Raw genomic sequence first — 22,986 nt, 5'->3', positions numbered from 1 at the left:
TACACCCCTAAGTGAAAATGTCCAAATTGGGCCCAATTAGCCATTTTCCCTCCCCGGTGTCATGTGACTCATTCGTGTTACAAGATCTCAGGTGTGAATGGGGAGAAGATGTGTTACATTTGGTGTTATCGCTCTCACTCTCTCATACTGGTCACTGGAAGTTCAACATGGCACCTCATGGCAAAGAACTCTCTGAGGATCTGAAAAAAAGAATAGTTGCTCTACAAAAAGATAGCCTAGGCTATAAGAAGATTGCCAAGACATTGAAAATGAACTGCAGCACGGTGGCCAAGACCATACAGCGGTTTAACAGGACAGGTTCCACTCAGAACAGGACTCGCCAAATGAGTTTAGTGCACGTGCTCAGCGTCATATCCAGAGATTGTCTTTGGGAAACTGGTGCTGCCAGCATTGCTGCAGAGGTTGAAGGGGTGGGGGGTCAGCCTGTCGGAGCTCAGACCATACGCCGAACACTGCATCAAATTTGTCTGCATGGCTGTCATCCCAGAAGGAAGCCTCTTCTAAAGATGATGCACAAGAAAGTGCGCAAACATTTTGCTGAAAACAACTAAGGACATGGATTACTGGAACCATGACCTGTGGTCTGATGAGACCAAGATAAACTTATTTGGTTCAGATGGTGTCAAGAATGTGTGGCAGCAACCAGGTGAGGAGTACAAAGACAAGTGTGTCTTGCCTACAGTCAAGCATGGTGGTGGGAGTGTCTTGGTCTGGGGCTACAGTTCATTGGGGGAACCATGAATGCCAACATGTACTGTGACATACTGAAGCAGAGCATGATCCCATCCCTTTGGAGAGTGGGCCGCAGGGAAATATTCCAACATAACGACCCCAAACACCTCCAAGACGACCACTGCCTTGCTAAAGCTGAGGGTAAAGGTGATGGACTGGCCAAGCATGTCTCCAGCCCAAAACCCTATTGAACATCTGTGGAGCATCCTCAAATGGAAGGTGGAGGAGCGCAAGGTCTCTAATATCCACCAGCTCTGTGATGTCATGGAGGAGTGGAAGAGGACTCCAGTGGCAACCTGTGAAGCTCTGGTGAACTCCATGCCCAAGAGGGGAAAATAATGGTGGCAACACAAAATATTGACACTTTGGGCCCAATATGGACATTTTTACTTAGGGGGGTACTCACTTTTGTTGCCAGCGGTTTAGACATTAATGGCTGTGTGTTGAGTTATTTTGAGGGGACAGCAAATTTACACTGTTATACAATCTGTACACTCACTACTTTACATTGTAGCAAAGTGTAATTTCTTCAGTGTTGTCACATGAAAAGATAGAATAAAATATTTACAAAAATTTGAGGGGTGTACTTACTTTTGTGAGATACTGTATATGTGTAGTAGTGTGATCTTAGACATACAAATTCTTATACAAGAAGAAGGCGGGATAGAAACTAAACTTTATAGAAAACAGACAGTCAGCAGCACGGTTCTCCATGCCAATAGCTTTCATCCAAACCCCCAGTACATAGTATACCCTAATCCCAGTATCTTAAGGCCCGTACACACGGCCGATTGTCGGCTTGTTAGTATGATGCTTCCGACAACCGACTGCGACTTTTCGGCCGAACAGAATCGGGTGTGCAGGCTATAAAATTTTTGTTGGCCGTCACCAGAACGGCCGATTGCTCGCCAGTCAGTACAGAATTCGGCCGACTTACAGCAGATGAGCAAGACTGGGCATGCTCAGAGAAGAAAAAACACAGGGAAAGTTAACCATCACATGACATCACTTCTGCAGTCGGCTGTTGTTGGCCGACAAAATTCGTGTGCAGTCTTTAGCACTTTTCAACCGACAGGACAGCACCGGACAAAGGACGGCCGATCGTTCGGCCGACATTCGGTACGTGTGTACGGGGCTTTAGATTGCATCAAATCTGTTCGAACAACGAAGATTTTAAATGGTAGGTGGATGCCCTTTGAAAGAGATTGTTTATTAGAGGCTATTCGTGGACTACACTGCGAAAAGCTTATAATAGGACTTATAAGTACAAAAGAGAGGAAGTTATGTTCCGAGGCCTGAAACAACCAAAAACAGAAATAGTCGGTTTAATAACACTTTATACTAGACAACATACACAAATTAGAAAATACTTCAAAAACATTGGTACAGACATCCATGCTCTCATCTGCCAGGACTCCGCCCACTGTCCAATATACTCCATGGCTATTGGATCAGTGTGAGACATCAAGACAGCATGAGCTGTGTCCCTGTTAGACAGAGAAATGAAAAACTATATCCACTCATTCTAGCACCTACCTAGGAGGGCTCTACATCTGTATGGCAGGGTCTGTTTGATTATTCACCTGCTGGGACGGTGCTCTGATGTGAGAAGCTGCAGTGTCAGTATTCCTTTAGCAGTAATTAACCCCTTACGGGTTTTTCTCACCCAGCAATCAAACAACTGTTACACTGTCTTTTTGACAGTTTAGGAGATTTTAGCAGCCGTAGTTTGAATTACGAATTTGAAAAAAGAGAAATACTACATAGCTAGAGTAACAATTATATACTGTATGTTATAATATTTTTTATCTTAACAATATGGAGTTCTCCTTTGCACCATGTCTGTTTATCATGGATTTATTTCTTACTGTGACAGGTCCTTGTGCCGCTGCAGCCTAATCCCTCTATGCTGTGGCTGCTCTATACAGGTTATAGCTGGAGGGGGCAGCGTCTTCCTTACTGATACTGTTCCTGGATTGTCAGCCCTTCTGCAGGCCTCATAAAGCTGGTGTATGGGAAGCTGACTAATGGACACTTTCTATTAAGCCTCTCCAGATCTGCATGTATTAGGCACACCGTAGACTGGGCCTTTGGTGCTTGACAGGCAAAAGGGGGCACACTGACCGCCAGCATACAGGGGGCACACTGACCGCCAGCATACAGGGGGCACACTGACCGCCAGCATACAGGGGGTACACTGACTGCCAGCATACAGGGGGCACACTGACTTCCAGCATACAGGGGGCACATTGACCGCCAGCATACAGGGGGAACACTGACCTCCAGCATAAAGGGGGAACACTGACCTCCAGCATACAGGGGGTACACTGACCTCCAGCATACAGGGGGAACACTGATCTCCAGCATTCAAGGGGCACACTGACCACCAGCATACAGGGGGTACACTGACCTCCAGCATACAGGGGGAACACTGATCTCCAGCATTCAAGGGGCACACTGACCACCAGCATACAGGGGGCACACTGACCTCCAGCATACAGGGACACACTGACCGCCAGCATACAGGGGCATACTGACCGCCAGCATATAGGAGGCCCACTGACTGCCAGCATACAGGGGGTACACTGACTGCCAGCATACAGGGGCACACTGACCGCCAGAATACAGGGGGTACACTGACCGCCAGCATACAGGGGGAACACTGACCTCCAGCATAAAGGGGGAACACTGACCGCCAGTATACAGGGGGCACACTGACTGCCAGCATGCAGGGGGAACACTGATCTCCAGCATACAGGAGTACACTAACCGCCATCATACAGGGGATACACTGAACACCAGCATACAGGGGGTACACTGACCTCCAGCATACAGGGGGAACACTGATCTCCAGCATTCAAGGGGCACACGGACCACCAGCATACAGGGGGTACACTGACCTCCAGCATACAGGGGGAACACTCATCTCCATCATTCAAGGGGCACACTGACCACCAGCATACAGGGTGCACACTGACCGCCAGCATACAGGGGACACACTGACTTCCAGCATACAGGGGGCACACTGACCGCCAGCATACAGGGGCATACTGACCGCCAGCATATAGGAGGCAGGCACACTGACCGCCAGCATACAGGGGCACACTGACCGCCAGCATACAGGGGGCACACTGACCGCCAGCATACAGGGGGAACACTGACCTCCAGCATAAAGGGGGAACACTGACCTCCAGCATACAGGGGGCACACTGACTGCCAGCATGCAGGGGAACACTGATCTCCAGCATACAGGGGTACACTAACCGCCATCATACAGGGGGTACACTGAACGCCAGCATACAGGGGGTACACTGACCTCCAGCGCACAGGGGGCACACTGAATGCCAGCATACAGGGGGTACACTGACCTCCAGCATACAGGGGGAACACTGATCTCCAGCATTCAAGGGGCACACTGACCACCAGCATACAGGGGGCACACTGACCACCAGCATACAGGGGGCAGACTGACCACCAGCATACAGGGGTACACTGACCTCCAGCATACAGGGACACACTGACCGCCAGCATACAGGGGGCACACTGACCTCCAGCATACAGGGGTACACTGACTTCCAGCATACAGGGGTACACTGACCGCCAGCATACAGGGGTACACTGACCTACAATATGCAGGGTCACTGGTTACCAGTACACAGAGGACATATGAAATCCAGTAAAACATCTACAATGCAACTAAAAAAATCTGAAAAGCAATAAGAGAATCTTGTTAGCTGGTTCCCTCATCTAACGTGCAACAATAAAAAGCCAAAAATGCAGCACTGCCCTACACTTCATCTATAATATTCTACAAATGGACTTATAAGTGCAATGGTGACACCTATACATGAATATCCAGTGCAAATCCACCAATGTATTGCAACATAGCAGTGATGGTGTCACCCCCTCTGCACAAATATTCTGAGAAATTGTAGAGCTTCAATGTGTAAATAATGGTGAAACCCCCCACATACAATAATAATAACAGAGATGCTAATCATCCCGTGTATTAGAATATAGGAGTGATGGTGTCACCCTCTCTGCAAAAGGCAGGAAATATCGCAGAGCTGCAATGTGCAAATAGTGGTGAGACCCCCGATATATAATCATAATACAATGTACAACTGATGTGCATATTTTATTATTATGATTATATATATATATACAGTATATATCGGGGGGGTCTCACCACTATTTGCAAATTCCAGCCCTACAATATTTCTTACCTTTTGCAGAGAGGGTGACACCATCACTCCTGTCCGGGTTGGATTTGAGTTTTGCCGCCCCATCCCCCCCTTCAAGTTTTTCCTCTTATCTTCTTAACATTTGGTAGTCATATCCCAAAAAATTCTAAGAAGTATCTTTTTTTTTTCTATCTCATGAACAAAATGTGAGAAATAACGTATATATCTTACAATTATTCCATAAACACATCCCACATACACCGCATATATCATTAGAAGAAAATATGCTTATAAAATAGTTTACCATTTGCCAAATAAAAATGTCCCCGGCTTTCATTTTAAAAATCTGGTCACTTTATTGTAATAGGCAGTAATATATTTCTCTCCCCCTTGGTGGGAGTGGAGATGGCCCATCTATAAGGCTATACAGTACATGCACACAGCACAAGGCCGTGTTCACACTACAAGACGTTTCTCGGGGCTGCAGTTTTTCTGAGCTCCACAAGGCAGTGATCTCGCTTCTACCCAGACAGGAAGTCTCTATGGAAGACAGGAAGTGATGTCAGATATAAATAGGAAGTTCCGGGTTAAAGGTGATTCGGGACAAAGTAGCGAGGAGACATCGCTGGGAGTGGCAGCAGAGGAGGTAATAAGATCTTATTTTCACCAATAACCCCCCCCCCCCCGTCATGTCCGTTCTCTTCCCCCATAGTCACTGTGACGTCTTATCTCCAGCAGATGACGATACACACATATATTATTATTATACAGAATTTATATTGTGTCACGGAGACCAAAGGATTGGAGTTTTTTTAAGAAGGAGGGGGTGGTCTACTGTGGCAAAGGCAGCAGAGGGGTCCAGAAGTAGGAGTACAGAATAGTGTCCATTGCATTTGGCCATTAGCAGATGATTTGGGAGTTTAAGGAGAGCGGTTTCTGTGAAGTGTTGAGGATGAAATCCTGATTAAAAGGGATCAAGAAGATTATTGTCAGTGAAATGGGTGCTCAGTTGGTTGTAGACTAAACATTCAGGAAGTTTGGAGGAAAAGGGGAGCAAGGAGATAGGGTGTAGGTTGTTCAGATTGGTGGGGTCCAATGAAGGTCTTTTTAAGTATGGGAGTGATGCCAGAAAAGAGGGAGTGATTGAAGATATTGGATAAAGAGTGTAGGATAGAGTCAGAGGGTGACCTCAATATTTGCAAGGGTACAGGGTCCAGGGAGCAGGTGGTTAGGTGGGTGTTGAAAAAAGTTTAGCAACCTTGTGTATAGTAGCAGAGTTGATTGTGCCGGTGAATATGGAGTGATATCTGTACAGCGGAGATCTCATCACGAATTGTATCAATCTTATTTTTGTAGTGATTGGCGATCTCCTGGACAGTGGATCAGTTAGTGGATGAAGGCAGTCGAGGACGAAGTAGCGTTAAGGGTAGAGAAGGGTTGATGGGCATGGGAAGATAAGTTGTTAATGAGAGTGATAAAATAGGTCTGCTTGGCAGTGAGGAGACAGGATTTGTATTTTTGGAGGGCAGATTTATATTGGTTGAAGTCTTTAGAAGACTTATTCTTACACCACAGGCGCCCAAGAGATGTTTTTTGAGACTTCTGGTGTCATCTGTTTGCCACGGTTGTAGGGGTCGGGGCCTAAATCTGTGTGTACTGAGGGGGGCGAGCTCATCCAGGGTGGATGGATAGAGATCTATTGTAGACAGAAGTGGTTAGATTGGGGCAGGACATGGGTGAGATTTTGTCATAGAGGTGGTCAGTAGAAGGGTTCAGATGGGTTACGTGGTGAAGGTTTCTATGGTTAACTGTTAGGTGGTTGGAGGGAGAGGAGGTGAAAGTCTGGGAGATTGTTAAACTAATATTGTGGTGATCAGAGAGAGAAAGGGATTGTTGAAGAGCTTGCACAGAGTGCATAGGTAGGAGAATACATAGTCAAGGGTGTTGCCATCAAAGTGGAAGCATGAATCTATTGCTTCAGGTCAAAAGAGGAGGTTAGAATGAAAAGTTTAGAAGTAGCAGGAGTGTTGGTTTTAACACTGATGGTGAAGTCACAGAGAATGATTTTGGGAATTTCAGAAAAGAGAAAGTAGGGTAGCCAGTCATCCAAAAAGGTTGATACGAGTCCAGGAGGCAGATAGATCACAGCACTTCTAAAAGAAACTGGGGAAAATCGATAAATACAGTGTGCCATAAATGAGGATAGTGACAGAGAGGCAGGGGAGTGAAGTACCTGAAAGATGCTATTTGGGGCTAGAAGGATTCCCACTCCACCTCCCTTCCATCCACAGGGTCTGAGGAAGGAAGTCCAGTGAAGTCCATCATGGGAGAGGGAAGCAGGAGCAGCAGTGTTGGATTCATGAAGCCAGGTTTTAGTAACAGCAAGTAGTTAGTGATAAAGAGGTCCTGGACAGAAGCTAGTTTGTTACAGACAGAGCAGGTATTCCAAAGGGCGCAAGAGAAGGGGAGGCTGGTTTTGGGAAGAAGAGGATTAGAAACTTAATTGTGTAGATTGCTGCTCTTGCCAGAGGGCATGGGGTGATGGGAGTTTTGGATACAGTTAAGCGATGGAGGCCCAGGATTTGGGGTTTAATCTCCAGAGGTTGGGAGAAGCAGAAGGGTGAGGGAGGTAATATGGGATGCAATTTATATGAAGGTACATGCCTCAGGGTTCTGGAGGTTTTATTAGCATGTGGGTTTAGAATTAGCAGGAGTTGGGTGAGTGCAGGAATAGGGAGAGGACAGAAGTGAGGGTGATATATACAGGCTGTGGGGTGGAGAAGAGGGGTGAAGAAAGAGAGAATAAGGAGTGAGGACACAACTATCAGAAGGATTGGTAGAAAGTGCATGTTACAGAGAGGAAGGAGAGCGGAATGGGGAAACAAGGTCACCTGCAGTCTGTTTGGTGCTTTTCAAAGTAGTTTGCTGTGTATTCTCGCTTTGTGCAATCGCTGAAGTGCGCCCACTTAAATAAAGAACCCACTTATAGAAAGACGTGTGCTCCCCAGCCATATATAGTGTGGAATCGTAGATGTACCCCTTCATGGTCATAGCATTCCCCCACTTACAGGGCTGATACATTTCCTTCATTTTGGTGACGTCTCCTTTTCCACCAATGACCTTCTCACCTCATCAATCTATTGTAGAATTACTACTTCTATACTAACAGTGTTACGCTTCCCCTAACGCAGGTGGTCAGACACTATAGGTGGCTTCTGTGTTCTGCGCCTATAGCAGCCTCCTTTCCCATAAGGCAAGCAGGCCTACCGATACTCAGTTGCCCCCAGGACTTAAACACAATGCTATGATGAATGTTGTGCAGAAAAACTATCAGCGCAGTTATAACCAAAAAATAAATAAATTAATCTCAGAGCAGGGATATAATCAACCAGTGTACAAACCCAAAACAGTGTATAAAATAAGAAGATCCGGCAGCTAACACAAAATAGTGTTATTCACTTACACAATACAATTTGATCAAACTTAAAAGGTGCTGCGCCAGAAACAAAGTGTAACATATAATGGAAATCAATCTGTGTATACAATAGAAAATGCGATCTCAGTGTCCATATAACATAAGTGCATTCCGGTATCCAGAAACAAAGTGTAACATATATTGGAAATCAATCTGTGTATCAGTGTTAATTTTGGCAGCAAATTTCAATTTAGTTTTAGTCTTAGGACTAAAATGGCATTTTAGTTTTAGTCCCATTTTAGTCTTCTGCAAGTGTTTTAGTTTTAGTCGTATTTAGTCGACTAAAACTCCAGTACATTTTAGTCCACTAAAACTCATTTTAGTCATGTAAATGGTAATGGTCAGGTCAGAGAGGAGGCCTGCAATGCTGCTGCCTGCAGTCAGTGCAGTGAGTGCACACAGTGCTGCTCAGAGTGCTGGATGGTGGTCTCAGGTTTAAGGGTGGTCTCTGGTCTGACTCTAAACAGAAGTTGTTAAACAGGATGGGCCGGGCGGGCCTCAGCGGCCTATATGCACACACACAGTCCTGGATGGATGGCCGAATCGGATGCCAGTGGTGACTGGTGAGTGGTCTGAGGGGACTCAGGGAGACAGTAATAGCTGGCCTGGCTGTTAACTCACAGTGGGTGCTCCGCTCTGGATGTGGTGGTGGCCGGGTGCTCATGCCGTGTGATGAGTCGGGCCTGGCGCGTCTGGCTGTAGTGCTGCAGTGCTCTGGTGAGGTCAGGTGACTGGTCTCGAGTCGACTCTCTTGTAGTTGTCCACTCCTCATGTCGGACATCACCGGAAGTTGGGTAAACGTCCCTGCCTCACATTCTCGTTTAGTTTTCGTGCGTTAACGAAAACGGATTTGATTTTCGTCATAGTTGTCGTCCTTTGATGAAAATGTGCTATACTTTGCGTCTCGTTTACGTCAGTTGAAAAATGCCGGTGACGAAAGCGTTGACAAAACCGTTTTCGTTGACGAAATTAACACTGCTGTAAACTCCATTGGCTGTAATGTCATTGCACATATTACCTGAATATATTACCAGCATTAAATATTAGGGAAAAATATAAGAAAAGCCTTTTTCTTAATTGTTTAGTTTTCAGCAGCTTAGTAGATGCGCCTTACTTATGCGTATGCGGTGGTGCAATACATGTTTAAACTTTAATGTGCTATTATTACAGGCTCTGGATGGAATTGTGTTGCCGATATAAAAATGGCCAGCAGAGGAGTGTTAATTTTGATGATGTAAATTTTTTATTTAGTTTTAGTTATATGACTAATATGCCATTTTAGTTTTAGTCGTATTTAAGTCTTAAGACTAAAATGCCATTTTAGTTTTAGTCGTATTTTAGTCATCTGAATTGTTTTAGTCGTATTTTAGTCGACTAAAATTGTGTTAATTTAGTCGAGGAAAACGTTTTAGTCTATGAAATTAACACTGCTGTGTATACAATAAAAAGTGCAATCTCAGTGTCCATAAATCATAGGTGCATTCCGGTATCCAGAACTGCGATCACCCAATAACGTGATTTGTAGAAAATACCGTGCTCCACTCCACCGCCACCAGAGATCTAAGCCTCTCACCTTTGACCCAGAGACCTGAGCCAAACAAAGCGTTTACCCCTCAGGGGTCACAGGCAGGTATCACTGGATGGTGTGGAGGTTTCACTAACTGATGCACTGGGACCAGGTAACCGCGATGGTGCCGCTCTCACACAGGGCACAAAGAGATCACCACATAAGCAGAAAAGCAGAGAGAAATGTAATGCTCTCCGTGTGAGTAAAGCATATACAGCCGTAGAGCTCTACTGTTGAAGTCCGCATCTATCGGCAAAGCTGTAACGCGTATAGGGGGCGGAGCCTTTCCTGCTGCTCGCTGCATTCTCTCTCTCTAGTCAGGGTCAAATCCGTAGTCAAAAGGCAGGCAGAGTTCAGAGAGTAGTCGAGATCTGAATTAAGGCCTTCAACAAGGGAATCCAAACAGCAGGGCAGACAAACAGAGAGCTTGGAGAACGTGTTACAAACGCAATATCACAAGCATGGGACTGCAGGCTTGACTGGCTTCAATCAGATTTAGTCTCCACCCAGAGACTGACCACATCACTCACTTTGCAGATAGGCTAAAAGAAAGAAAGAATACATCACAGCCAAAACCAGGATGCTGGAATGAGGAGAAAGAGCACAACTGTCAGCAACCATAAACCAGGCAGAGACAGAAAATTTAGTTAAAAATCACACCTTTAATGTAATAGCAAAAATAACAGAACAGGAACGTAGTCAAAAACAGAAGCCAGGGTTTGGAAGACAGAGCGGGTAATAAGACAAGCCGGGATCAGAAATCAGCATTGCCAGAAGCCAAAAATCAGGATCAGAAATCTGAAGAGACGTCAGCCAGGGCAAGTCATAACAGGAACCTCACAGCTCCTCCTCCCAATGTCCCTCCAATCATGGTCAGAGAATCCTATGACACCACACCAACCACACAGCTCCTCCTCCCAATGTTCCTCCTATCAGGGTTTAGAGAATCCTATAACACCACACTGACCACACAGCTCCTCCTCCCAATGTTCCTCCTATCGGGGTCAGAGAATCCTATGACCTCACACTGACCTCACAGCTCCTCTCTCCAATATCCCGCTATCCAACTCTTTATTTCTGATGCTCTTAGGATGTGGGCTGAACCCCAGGCCTCCTTACTTTCAAAGTAGGGATGTTGGACCTGCATTGTTTGTAATATCAGAAACCTCAGCATGAAGTTGGATTTAAATAAAAAGAGACCTGACCAGTGAGGTGAGGAGGATTCTGGGAATGTCATTTGATTTTACTATTTGTGTTCAAATCTAGAGTTTTCCTCCTGTGAAGTCTGGAGATCATATGGCCATCACATTGCCTCCACCTCCCTCCCTGATAGAATAGAGAAATAAAAAGAAGATTTGAGAAGTCACCAGAGAGATCATCGAGTTACTGACAGGAGAGGTGAGCGGTGCAGGGAAGGACGTCATGATGGAGAATCAGCCGCCCCTCACATCACCGGGTACGAGGAGACTTTATTGTAAAGGAGAGAGCAGTACGGAGGATCCACCTAGATCCCCCATCATCTGATAAACACATAGAAACAATGTATTCAGTCAGTGTGTGTATTTCCTACAGATGGATCCAGTAATGGGAACCCACCAGAGAGATGTCCCCGTCCTCTGTATTCCCGGGATTCCACACAGGTCAATATTAAAGAAGATATAAAAGAGGAGGATGGGGTGATGGAGTTTTCAAAAGGACACAAAGATCTGTACCAGGACACCATGGTGGAGTCATCAAGCTACAGAAACCCACCAGAGAGATGTCCCCGTCCTCTGTATTCCCGGGATTCCACACAGGAAGATCACAACTATGCAAAGCCTGATCAGGTAGATGAGGAACAATCACTGATAGTATCATTAGGATCTGTACATTATCTGCATTGTTACCATTGATGTCATTTTTATTATATATTCAGAGTGGAAACCTGAGAGATTCTAAAGTTGAGGTTAAAGAAGAGATAAAAGAGGAGGATGATGAGGATGGGGTGATGGAGGAGTCAGAGTTTCAAAAGGAATGCAAAGATCTGTATCAGGACACCATGGAGGAGTCATCCAGCTCCAGAAACCCACCAGAGAGATGTCCCCGTCCTCTGTATTCCCGGGATTCCACACAGGAAGGTCACACCATCCCTCGATGTTACAAGGTTGGTGGATTGGAGCATCTAGAACATGGACTTTTTTAGAGGATGTGTTTTTATATATAATATCACAATATTAAAGCTTATATCTTCCAGATGATATTCTCTCTCATTTTCTTTGTTTAGAGTGGAGATCCAATCGATATAGAGTTTGAGGTTAAAGCAGAAGAAGAAGAGACGTATGTGAGGGATGATCAGCAGTCTATGGAGGAGGATGGAATAACGGGGACATTTATAGAGGAGGACACTCCTACAGAGATCAGCACAGGTGGGTCATTAACACTAAATACATTCCTCCACCCATACTGCTCACTGATTGGTCCAGAGTAGGGCGGGGACTGGGTGATATCAGCCTGTAATCCCCTGGTCACTTTCCTGAGCTGTGTTCCCTGTATTCCTGTATTTCTCTCGGATAATCTTCCTTCTCTGTGCTGCAGACACAATTTATGTCTCTAGACTGGATTTATGGAGATTCTGGGGTTCAGCTGGCAGTAAAATATTGATAATTACCATAGACGTTGCTTGACCTAGACACCTGGGGTATGTACCTTGGGTCTTCTGCCCCATCCCCAGGTCTAGTAAGATATCTGACAGAACAATTCTCCCGGGGTTACTTGCTCTGTTATTTGCTGACTGTGTTGGGTGGAGGGATATGTCTGTATAGTCTCACACCCAAGTCACTGAGTGCAGTCTCAGGAGATGGGAGGCAGCGGTGTGGGACCTCTGCAAATGATTACTGAACACAAATATTATGACTCCTGAACCCTGCACTATATGCTCTATATTGTACATTGCATACTCCTGACCCCTGCACTATATACTCTATGTTGTACATTACATACTCCTGACCCCTGCACTATATACTCTATGTTGTACATTATATACTCCTGTCCCCTGCACTATATACTCTATGTTGTATATTACATACTCCTGACTTCTGCTCTCTCCCCTCTGCCCAGTGCTATATATACACATAATATGGATTCTCTTTTGTTACACCTATTTCCTACATTTGGACATTTTATATCTGATGATCTGATTGGAGGACAGACTTTTACATGGTGATAATATTGTGATAACATCCTCCAACTTTGGAACCTTAAACAGAAAGTGATAATGAGGGAGGAGTCAGTAACCCAATGATGGTGGTCTTCAGGATCAGTCCAGTCTTCATCTTGGTTGTTCTCCCCCCATCCTCACTCTCTGACCTCTGGTGGGGCTCAGCCCCGCTGTTGTTCATGACTAAATCATGGACTAAATAAGGAAGTGCAGGACTTCTTGTGTTGGGATGATGGCAATGAGTGATAGAGGGGGAGGGGACACTCGTCCTATAATCCCTTCATCACTGTCACTCCTATAAAAGACAGTTCTCGTTTATTTCCTCACTTTCTGACTAAGGTCCATGAATAAAGAAATGAACTGGTAGGAGATCAGAGGACCCATTTACTAGTTACCTTGAGGGTGGAATTGTAAGATCCTCAGAGACAAATCTGTCTGATGTGGGCGGAGTCCTGGTTTTGGGGAACCAATCTGTTGATGTCTAGTAATAATCTTTGTATTTCTATTTTAGTAGATGGACGGGAGATGAGGAAAACCTCAGAGGATTGTCTCACTTTGTCTCCAGACTGTAAAGTAGAAGATGAGGACATCACACAGTATAGTCCAGGAGAAAACCCGGCTACCTCAAATGTCCATCCGGAACCACACAGTGTAGATGCACCATCGTATTCCTCTTATCCTGAGGAACCTCAGACTGTGAGGGACAGTGCCGGACCATCGTATTCCTCTTATCCTGAGGAACCTCAGGCTGTGAGGGACAGTGCCGGACCATCGTATTCCTCTTATCCTGAGGAACCTCAGACTGTGAGGGACGGTGCCATCCTTACAACAGATAAGAGGTTCTCCTGTCCTGAGTGTGGGAAGTGTTTCCGTTTTCATTACAAGCTTAATGTGCATAAAAGGTCTCACACCAGTGAGAAGCCATATTCCTGTCCTGAGTGTGGGAAATGTTTTTCAGTGAAGTCCAATCTTTCCACACATCAGAGACTGCACACTGGTGAAAAGCCGTATTGCTGTCCTGAGTGCGGGAAATGTTTTTCACAGAAGTCCTCTCTTTCCATACATCAGAGATCGCACATGGGTGAGAAGTCGTATTCCTGTTCTGAGTGTGAGAAATGTTTTTCAGAGAAGTCCTCTCTTTCCATACATCAGAGATCGCACACTGGCGAGAAGCCATATTTCTGTTCTGAGTGCGGGGAATGTTTTTCACGGAAGTCCCATTTTTCCACACATCAGAGATTGCACACTGGTGAGAAGCCATATTCCTGTTCTGAGTGCGGGAAATGTTTTCCACTGACGTCCACTCTTTCCAGACATCAGAGATTGCACACAGGTGAGAAGCTGTATTCCTGTCCTGAGTGTGGGAAATGTTTTTCACAGAAGTTCAATCTTTCCAGACATCAGAGATTGCACACTGGTGAGAAGCCGTATTCCTGTCCTGAGTGCGGGAAATGTTTCTCACACAAGTTCGATCTTTCCACACATCAGAGATTGCACACTGGTGAGAAGCCGTATTCCTGTCCTGAGTGCGGGAAATGTTTTGCACACAAGTCCTATTTTTCCACACATCAGAGATTGCACACTGGTGAGAAGCCGTATTCCTGTCCTGAGTGCGGGAAATGTTTTTCAGAGAAGTGCACTCTTTACAGACATCAGAGATCTCACACCGGGGAGAAGTCGTATTCCTGTCCTGAGTGCGGGAAATGTTTTACACTGAAGTCCAGTCTTTCCAAACATCAGAGATTGCACACTGGTGAGAAGCCGTATTCCTGTCCTGAGTGTGGGAAATGTTTTTCGGTGAAGTCCAAGCTTTCCACACATCAGAGATCGCACACTGGTGAGAAGCCGTATTCCTGTCCTGAGTGCGGGAAATGTTTTTCAGAGAAGTCCACTCTTTACAGACATCAGAGATTTCACACCGGGGAGAAGCCGTATTCCTGTCCTGAGTGCTGGAAATTTTTTGCACACAAGTCCGATCTTTCCAGACATCAGAGATCTCACACCGGGGAGAAGCCGTATTTCTGTCCTGAGTGCGGGAAATGTTTTACACTGAAGTGCAATCTTTCCAGACATCAGAGATCGCACACGGGGGAGAAGCCGTATTCCTTTCCTGAGTGAGGGAAATGTTCCTCACTGAAGTCCTGTCTTCCTGAACATCAGGGGTCCCACACAACCCTGGAGGTGTATTAGTGCCTTGAGTGCGGGAAATATCTTCTATATGAATGTTGGTGGACATGTGGGGAAGAAGCACACCCTGATATACACCTCAGATATACTCCATGGCTGTTTTTCATCGTGTAAGAAACACTTCATAAGGAGATCAGAGATCACCAAAGACATGGATGAAGTTTTGTCCCGTGTTGGCCATTGATAGCAATATAAAAAAAAAAATGGATTCATTACCTTTCATTGGCTGAGTACATTTTGTGCGGGAAGATTTCACAAACCCTTACAGATCTGGTTGTTATAAATGTTTTGATGAAATGTGACCCACATTCCCCCAGTCATGGTGAATTGGGATTTCCTATAATGGTCAGTTCCATCTAGTGGCCATAATGTGCTTTCCTGACAGATGTCCATGGCAGCATACTTTTGGGTAGCCCCGCCCTCGTTCCTCCACCAATAAGACCCCACCCCCATAAATGTTCAGGATAAGCCAATGGCTGCGTTCCTTTTTTGTCCTCCTCACTTATAGGACCATTTTTGTATGAAGTTTTCCTACCTATTGGAAGTATTGGTGGGCGGGTCTGGTGCTGGGCAGCTGTGCGGGATGTCAGGAGCTTCCTTTGGTATCCAGAAGTCTTCCAGGATGTCCCGAGTGGTCATTGAGTCCCCAGCTATCAGCGGGGTGGTGTTATGGCACACATATGTAGAGGATCCATGCCTGGAGAGTGGGCCCTGCCATCGGTGGCCATTTGCATTGGCTGGGAGCCCAGCTGTTAGCGAGTGGCCATTAAGTGTTAGACACGTGAAATTTGTTTCAGTGCGAATACAAATTCCGACAAATTTTTGGTTATTCCTAGATTCCTATGTATCTAAATCTACAAATGAAATTGCAATGTATTTTGTTGAAATCTGTTAAAATTTGTTTTGTTTTTTCATTTTCCATCAGCATGGGGATAAGGTGCTATGGGCTGGGGTGGGAGAGGTGCCCCAAAGCACCCACCTGGTATGGGTTAGGGGGGGCGCTTGCTTACCCCCCTTTCCTGACCTTCTTAACTGCATGCTCAGGTAAAGGTCTGGTATGAATTTCAACTTTTCAGAGAGATTCAAATTCGTATCGGTCAAAAAACAATCGACCGATGCAAATTCTGTGTGAAGAAATAGCTGGTTGTTAGGCAGCAAGCCGGGAAGCCGGCCGCCCGCATCCTTACCAACCATGATTAATCAGCTGTCTGTGGGCTTCTCCACTGACAGAGGAATGGAAAGAAAAAGTGTCGGCATTGATCGGCAATCGAAAAAAATGGCGTGCCCCCCCCCCCCTTTCCAGTCCATACCAGGCCCCTGGGGGCCAAAATAAAAAAAAAAACAGCGTGGGTTCTCCCCTAAAATCCATACCAGACCCTTTATCCTGGCATGCAGCCCGGCAGGTCAGGAAAGTGGGAGGGGACGAGTGAGGGCCCCACCTTCCTTAACCATACCAGGCCACATGTCCTCACCCCACCCCACAGCACCTTGTCCCCATATTGATGGGAATCAAGGGCCTTTTCCCCACAATCGTGGCCTGTGCTTGTGGGGGTCTGCAGGCAGGGGACTTGTAATCTGAAAGCCCCTTTTACCAAGGGTGCCCCCAGATCCTGCCCCCCCCATGTGAATGAGTATCGGGAACATATTACCCGTAGCTATTCACCAAAAATTGTCAAAAAGTAAAAAAAAACACACAATTTCTGAAAAATCCTCTATTATAAAATAACTACTGCAGGCTCCTCCTCCATTTGACATTTCTTACATAGGTAAGGGCCGGTGCCACCTGTCTACATCACCTGGTGGCACTGCCCCCTTCTGACATCATAGATTGGTGCATGCTATGTCCCTGATTTCAGAAGGGCCGGTGTCATTAGGTGATGTAGACAGGTGACCCCTCCCCTTACCTATATAAAAGATGTGAAACGGGGAGCCTGCAGTGGGCAGAGGGCCTCCATGACGGCGAGAGCGTCTTTTTTTAATTAATTTTTTTGGGTGCGGTGGCTGTTGTGATTGATGACGGATCTACATCGGGGGAGGCTGGATTTTATTTTTTAGTAAAGGATTTTTAAAAAATTGTGTGTGTGTTTTTATTACTTTTTGCCACTTTTTTGGTGAATAGGTACAGGTACTATGGTCCCGATACTCATTCACATGGGGGGGGCAGGATCTGGGGGCCCCCTTGGTAAAAGGGGCTTTCAGATTACGACAAGCCCCCTGCCTGCAGACACCCACAGGCCATGGTTGTGGGGAAGAGGCCCTTGTCCCCGTCAATATGGTGACAAGGTGCTTTGGGGTGGGGGGGGGGGGCAGAGCTGCCACAAAACACCTTCCCCCACCCCATGGCGTGAGCATGTGACCTTATATGGATTAGAAGGGAGGGCGCTCGCTTGTCCCCCTTTTCCTGACTTGCCGGACTGCATGCTCAGGTTAAGATCTGGTATGGTTTTTGGGGGGACCCCACGGCATTTATTTTTTTTACATTTTGGCGTGGGCCTGGTATAGACTGGGGGGGACCCCACATAATTTTTTTCATGAGAGTCCCAACATCCTATCTGTTCAGAGAAATGGGAACCTACAGATGTTCACAAGGAACCACTGTCCTATGTGTGGACTTTAAGGGCACAGCATGAGACAGATAACAACTACATGGATTTATCCTAAAATAATATTTATTGATTTATCTAAAACCAGATCTCAATAAAATGAGGAAACTGGCCCCAAACTGAGCTCAGCTCGTACACAGGAGATCAATGTCTCCTACTAATTTCACTCATGTACATCATACATATATAAGGATAAGTTGGTATATATCATAAGGTTGGTGTAGGTATAGATATTTCCTCTCTTCACTTAGATGGAACATTTAGTGACGTCCATGTACTTTATTACTGAATATATCTTATTACTATTATAACAATCTCCTTACTATATGGATTTTTTTTGTCTCAGCTTTTTTTGTATACATGTCTGCATCATATTTGTTACTGATGTCAACATTTGTATCAATTGGGTAAGAAAAAACTCCAAAGTAGTTGGGATTAGTATAGCGCTTGCTGTTAGTAGCCAGGGGTAAACAATTGCTTGTTAATAGCCTGGATAAAATGTATGAGGCAAATATAAATTAATTATAAAAAGTGATAAATGTGAATTGAATACGTAAATAAAGTGATGACTTTTAGAACTCAATAAATAACATAGAATGGATGGTGATAAATCACAAAAATTACAATGTAAAATCAATAAATGGTCATAAAATATCAGGTTATAAAAAGTCAATCAAATCACATAAGTGCCTTAAAGTGCAAATAGGTGCCAAATAAAGTTCATATGTGTCTTTCAAAAAACTATTGGATGGACACCTTAAAGACCACAACATACAGGGGTATACAATGTACAACATACAGGGGTATACAATGTACGGTTAAAAGCAAACACACACACATAGGTTGAACTGGATGGACTTGTGTCTTTTTTCAGCCTCACTAACTATGTAACTATGTAACTATGTAAGTGCATAAAAAATAACTTCAGTTATTTTTCGCGCCTGCTATGCTATTGCCTGTACGTGGAGAGCGGTGACTACCGGTTTGCGCTCCACCAGGCTTCAGGGCATGCAGCGTGCCATGAATGCCAACATGTACTATGACATACTGAAGCAGAGCATGATCCCCTCCCTTCGGAGACTGGGCCGCAGGGCAATATTCCAACATAACGACCCCAAACTCACCTCCAAGACGACCACTGTCATACTAAAGGAGCTGAGGGACTGGCCAAGCATGTCTCCAGACCAAAACCCTATTGAGCATCTGTGGAGCATCCTCAAATGGAAGGTAGAGGAGCGCAAGATCTCTAACATCCACCAGCTCAGTGATGTCATGGGGGAGGGGAAGAGGACTCCAGTAGCAACCTGTGAAGCTCTGGTGAACTCCATGCCCAAGAGGGTTAAGGCAGTGCTGGAAAATATTGGCGGCCACACAAAATATTCACACTTTTGGCCCAATTTGGACACTTTAACTTAGGGGCGTACTCACTTTTGTTGCCAGTGGGTTAGACATTAATGGCCGTGTGTTTTGAATTTTTTTGAGGGGTCAGCAAATTTACACTGTTATACAAGCTGTACACTCACTACATTACATTGTAGCAAAGTCTCATTTCTTCAGTGTTGTCTCATGAAAAGATAGAATAAAAGATTTACAGAAATGTGAGGGGTGTACTTACTTTTGTGAAATACTGTATATGTGTAGTAGTGTGATCTTAGACATACAAATTCTTATACAAGGAGAAGGTGGGAAGGTGGGATAGAAACTAAACTTTATAGAAAACTGACAGCCAGGAACACGGTTTTACATGCCAATAGCTTTCATCCAAACCCCCGGTACATAGTATACCCTACTCCCAGTATCTTAGATTGCATCCAATCTGTTCGAACAACGTAGATTTTAAACGGGAGGTGGACTCCCTTCCAAAGAGATTGCTTATTAGAGGCTATTCGCGGACTACACTGCGAAAAGCTTATAATAGGGCTTATAAGCACAAAAGAGAGGAAGTTATGTTCCGAGGCCTGAAACAACCAAAAACAGAAATAGTCGGTTTAATAACACCTTATACTAGACAACATACACAAATTAGAAAAATACTTCAACAACATTACAGACATCCATGCTCTCATCTGCCAGGACTCCGCCCACTGTCCAATATACTCCATGGCTATTGGATCAGTGTGAATCATCAAGACAGCATGAGCTGTGTCCCTGTTAGACAGAGAAATGAAAAACTCTATCCACTCATTCTAGCACCTACCTAGGAGGGCTCTACATCTGTATGGCAGGGTCTGTTTGATTCTTCACCTGCTGGGACGGTGCTCTGATGTGAGAAGCTGCAGTGTCAGTATTCCTTTAGCGGTAATTAACCCCTTACGGGTTTTTCTCACCCAGCAATCAAACAACTGTTACATTGTCTTTTTTGACAGCTTAGGAGACTTTAGCAGCCGTAGTTTGAATTGTGAATTAAAAAAAAAAATGACTACATAGCTTGAGTAGCAATTATTTACTGTATGTTATAATATTTTATTTCTTTATAATATGGAGTTCTCCTTTCCACCATCTCTGTTTATCATGGATTTAATTCTTACTGTGACAGGTCTTTGTGCCGCTGCAGCCTAATCCCTCTATACTGTGGCTGCTCTATGCAGGTTATAGCTGGAGGGGGGCAGCGTCTTCCTTACTGATACTTTTCCTGGATTGTCAGCTCTTCTGCAGGCCTCATAAAGCTGGTGTATGGGAAGCTGACTGATGGACACTTTCTATTAAGCCTCTCCAGATCTGCATGTATTATGCACACCGTAGACTGGGCCCTTGGTGCTTGACAGGCAAAACCCGGTATAAATTTCCTGCTTTGTTCAGACATCCAGGGAGGAAGATGACCCCTACCAACAGGTTGCCAAAGGTAGTCAAGACACTGTAAAGGAGTCTGTTACATCTCTCCCTGTGCAAGGAGTCTCAACTCTGACCATGTCAAGCTTTTCCCTTGTAGGACCACTCAACTGACCAATTTAACCCTCTTCAAACAATTCCTAATAGGAAGATGAGGACGGTCTATAAGCAGGTTTTTGTACCTCCCTTCCTGCAGAGGTAACTTCAATGCAAGTATTTTTAGCACTTCCAAAGGAGTGCATTGCCTTTTTTCCCTATGATGTTTAATCTAGAAGCTCATGCTAGAAGAGTGGTGCAAATTGAACAGAAGGACAGAGCAGCAGAATGTCTTAGTGGTCATCACCTTGCAGCACTGGGTTGTTCAGTTCAAACAACCCATTGGCACAATGACCACCAGCATACAGGGGGTACACTGACCTCCAGCATACAGGGGGCACACTGACCGCCAGCATACAGGGGCACACTGACCGCCAGCATACAGGGGCACACTGACCGCCAGCATACAGGGGCACACTGACCGCCAGCATACAGGGGGCACACTGACCTCCAGCATACAGGGAGCACACTGACCGCCAGCATACAGGGCCACACTGACCTCCAGAATACAGGGGGCACACTGACCGCCAGCATACAGGGCCACACTGACCTCCAGAATACAGGGGGCACACTGACCGCCAGCATACAGGGGGCACACTGACCTCCAGCATACAGGGGGCACACTGACCGCCAGCATACAGGGCCACACTGACCTCCAGAATACAGGGGTACACTGACCTCCAGCATACAGGGGCACACTGACCGCCAGCATACAGGGGGCACACTGACCTCCAGCATACAGGGAGCACACTGACCGCCAGCATACAGGGGGCACACTGACCTCCAGCATACAGGGGGCACACTGACCGCCAGCATACAGGGCCACACTGACCTCCAGAATACAGGGGCACACTGACCTCCAGCATACAGGGGGCCCACTGACCACCAGCATACAGGGGTGCACTGACCGCCAGCATACAGGGGGCACTCTGACTGCTAGCATACAGGGGCACACTGACCGCCAGCATACAGGGGTGCACTGACCACCAACAGGTAGGGCCACTGGTTACCAGTACACAGAGGCAATAAAAAATCCAGTAAAACATCTACAATGCAACTAAAAAAATCTGAAAAGCAATAAGAGAATCTTGTTAGTTGGTTCCCTCATCTAACGTGCAACAATAAAAAGCCAAAAATGCAGCACTGCCCTACACTTCATCTATAATATTCTACAAATGGACTTATAAGTGCAATGGTGACACCTATACATGAATATCCAGTGCAAATCCACCAATGTATTGCAACATAGCAGTGATGGTGTCACCCCCTCTGCACAAATATTCAGAGAAATTGTAGAGCTTCAATGTGCAAATAATGGTGAAACCCCCCACATACAATAATAATAACAGAGATGCTAATCATCCCGTGTATTAGAATATAGGAGTGATGGTGTCACCCTCTCTGCAAAACGGAAGAAATATCGCAGAGCTGCAATGTGCAAATAGTGGTGAGACCCCCCGATATATAATCATAATACAATGTACAATTGATGTCCATATTTTATTATTATGATTATATATATATATATTGGGGGGTCTCACCACTATTTGCACATTGCAGCTCTGCGGTATTTCTTACCTTTTGCAGAGAGGGTGACACCATCACTCCTGCCCGGGTTGGATTTGAATTTTGCTGCCCCCCCCCCCCCCCCCCCTCCAAGTCTTTCCTCTTATCTTCTTAACATTTGGTAGTCATATCCCAAAAAATTCTAAGAAGTATCTTTTTTTTTTTTCTATCTCATGGCGGAAATGTGAGAAATAACGTATTTATCTTACAATCATTCCATAAACACATCCCACATACACCGCATATATCATTAGAAGAAAATATGATTATAAAATAGTTTACCATTTGCCAATAAAAAAATAAATGTCCCCGGATTTAATTTTAAAAATCTGGTCACCTTATTGTAATCGGCAGTAATATATTTCTCTCCCCCTTGGTGGGAGTGGAGATGACCCATCTATAAGGATATACAGTACATACACACACAGCACAAGGCCGTGTTCTCACTACGAGACGTTTCTCGGGGCTGCAGTTCCTCTGAGCTCCACAAGGTGGTGATCTCACATCTACCCTGACAGGAAGTCTCTATA

The 22,986-nt window shown here is 45.3% G+C and overlaps 3 protein-coding genes across 3 annotated transcripts in view; all 3 read left to right on the top strand.

Annotated features, from left to right (window-relative positions):
* LOC309564032 (uncharacterized protein) overlaps positions 1–15,293 on the top strand; it is a gene marked incomplete at both ends in the record, with an annotated part of 51,413 nt that extends 36,120 nt beyond the window's left edge. Inside the window, 2 exons of the mRNA XM_082268656.1 lie at positions 10,030–10,177; positions 14,097–15,293. Of these exons, the coding sequence (XP_082124782.1) occupies positions 10,030–10,177; positions 14,097–15,293 (1,345 nt within the window). The remainder of the gene's footprint in view (positions 1–10,029; positions 10,178–14,096) is intronic.
* The window catches only part of LOC309564458 (uncharacterized protein), a 1,566,033-nt gene that overhangs the window by 335,490 nt on the left and 1,207,557 nt on the right, over positions 1–22,986 (top strand). The window lies entirely within an intron of this gene.
* The window catches only part of LOC309564031 (uncharacterized protein), a gene marked incomplete at both ends in the record, with an annotated part of 95,296 nt that overhangs the window by 36,772 nt on the left and 35,538 nt on the right, over positions 1–22,986 (top strand). The window lies entirely within an intron of this gene.

This window comes from Pelophylax lessonae (genome assembly GCF_965119305.1).
Source record: "Pelophylax lessonae genome assembly, chromosome: 9".
Taxonomy (NCBI): domain Eukaryota; kingdom Metazoa; phylum Chordata; class Amphibia; order Anura; family Ranidae; genus Pelophylax; species Pelophylax lessonae.
Note: the sequence above shows the minus strand (reverse complement) of the source record. Positions and strands in the feature narration are given on the sequence as shown.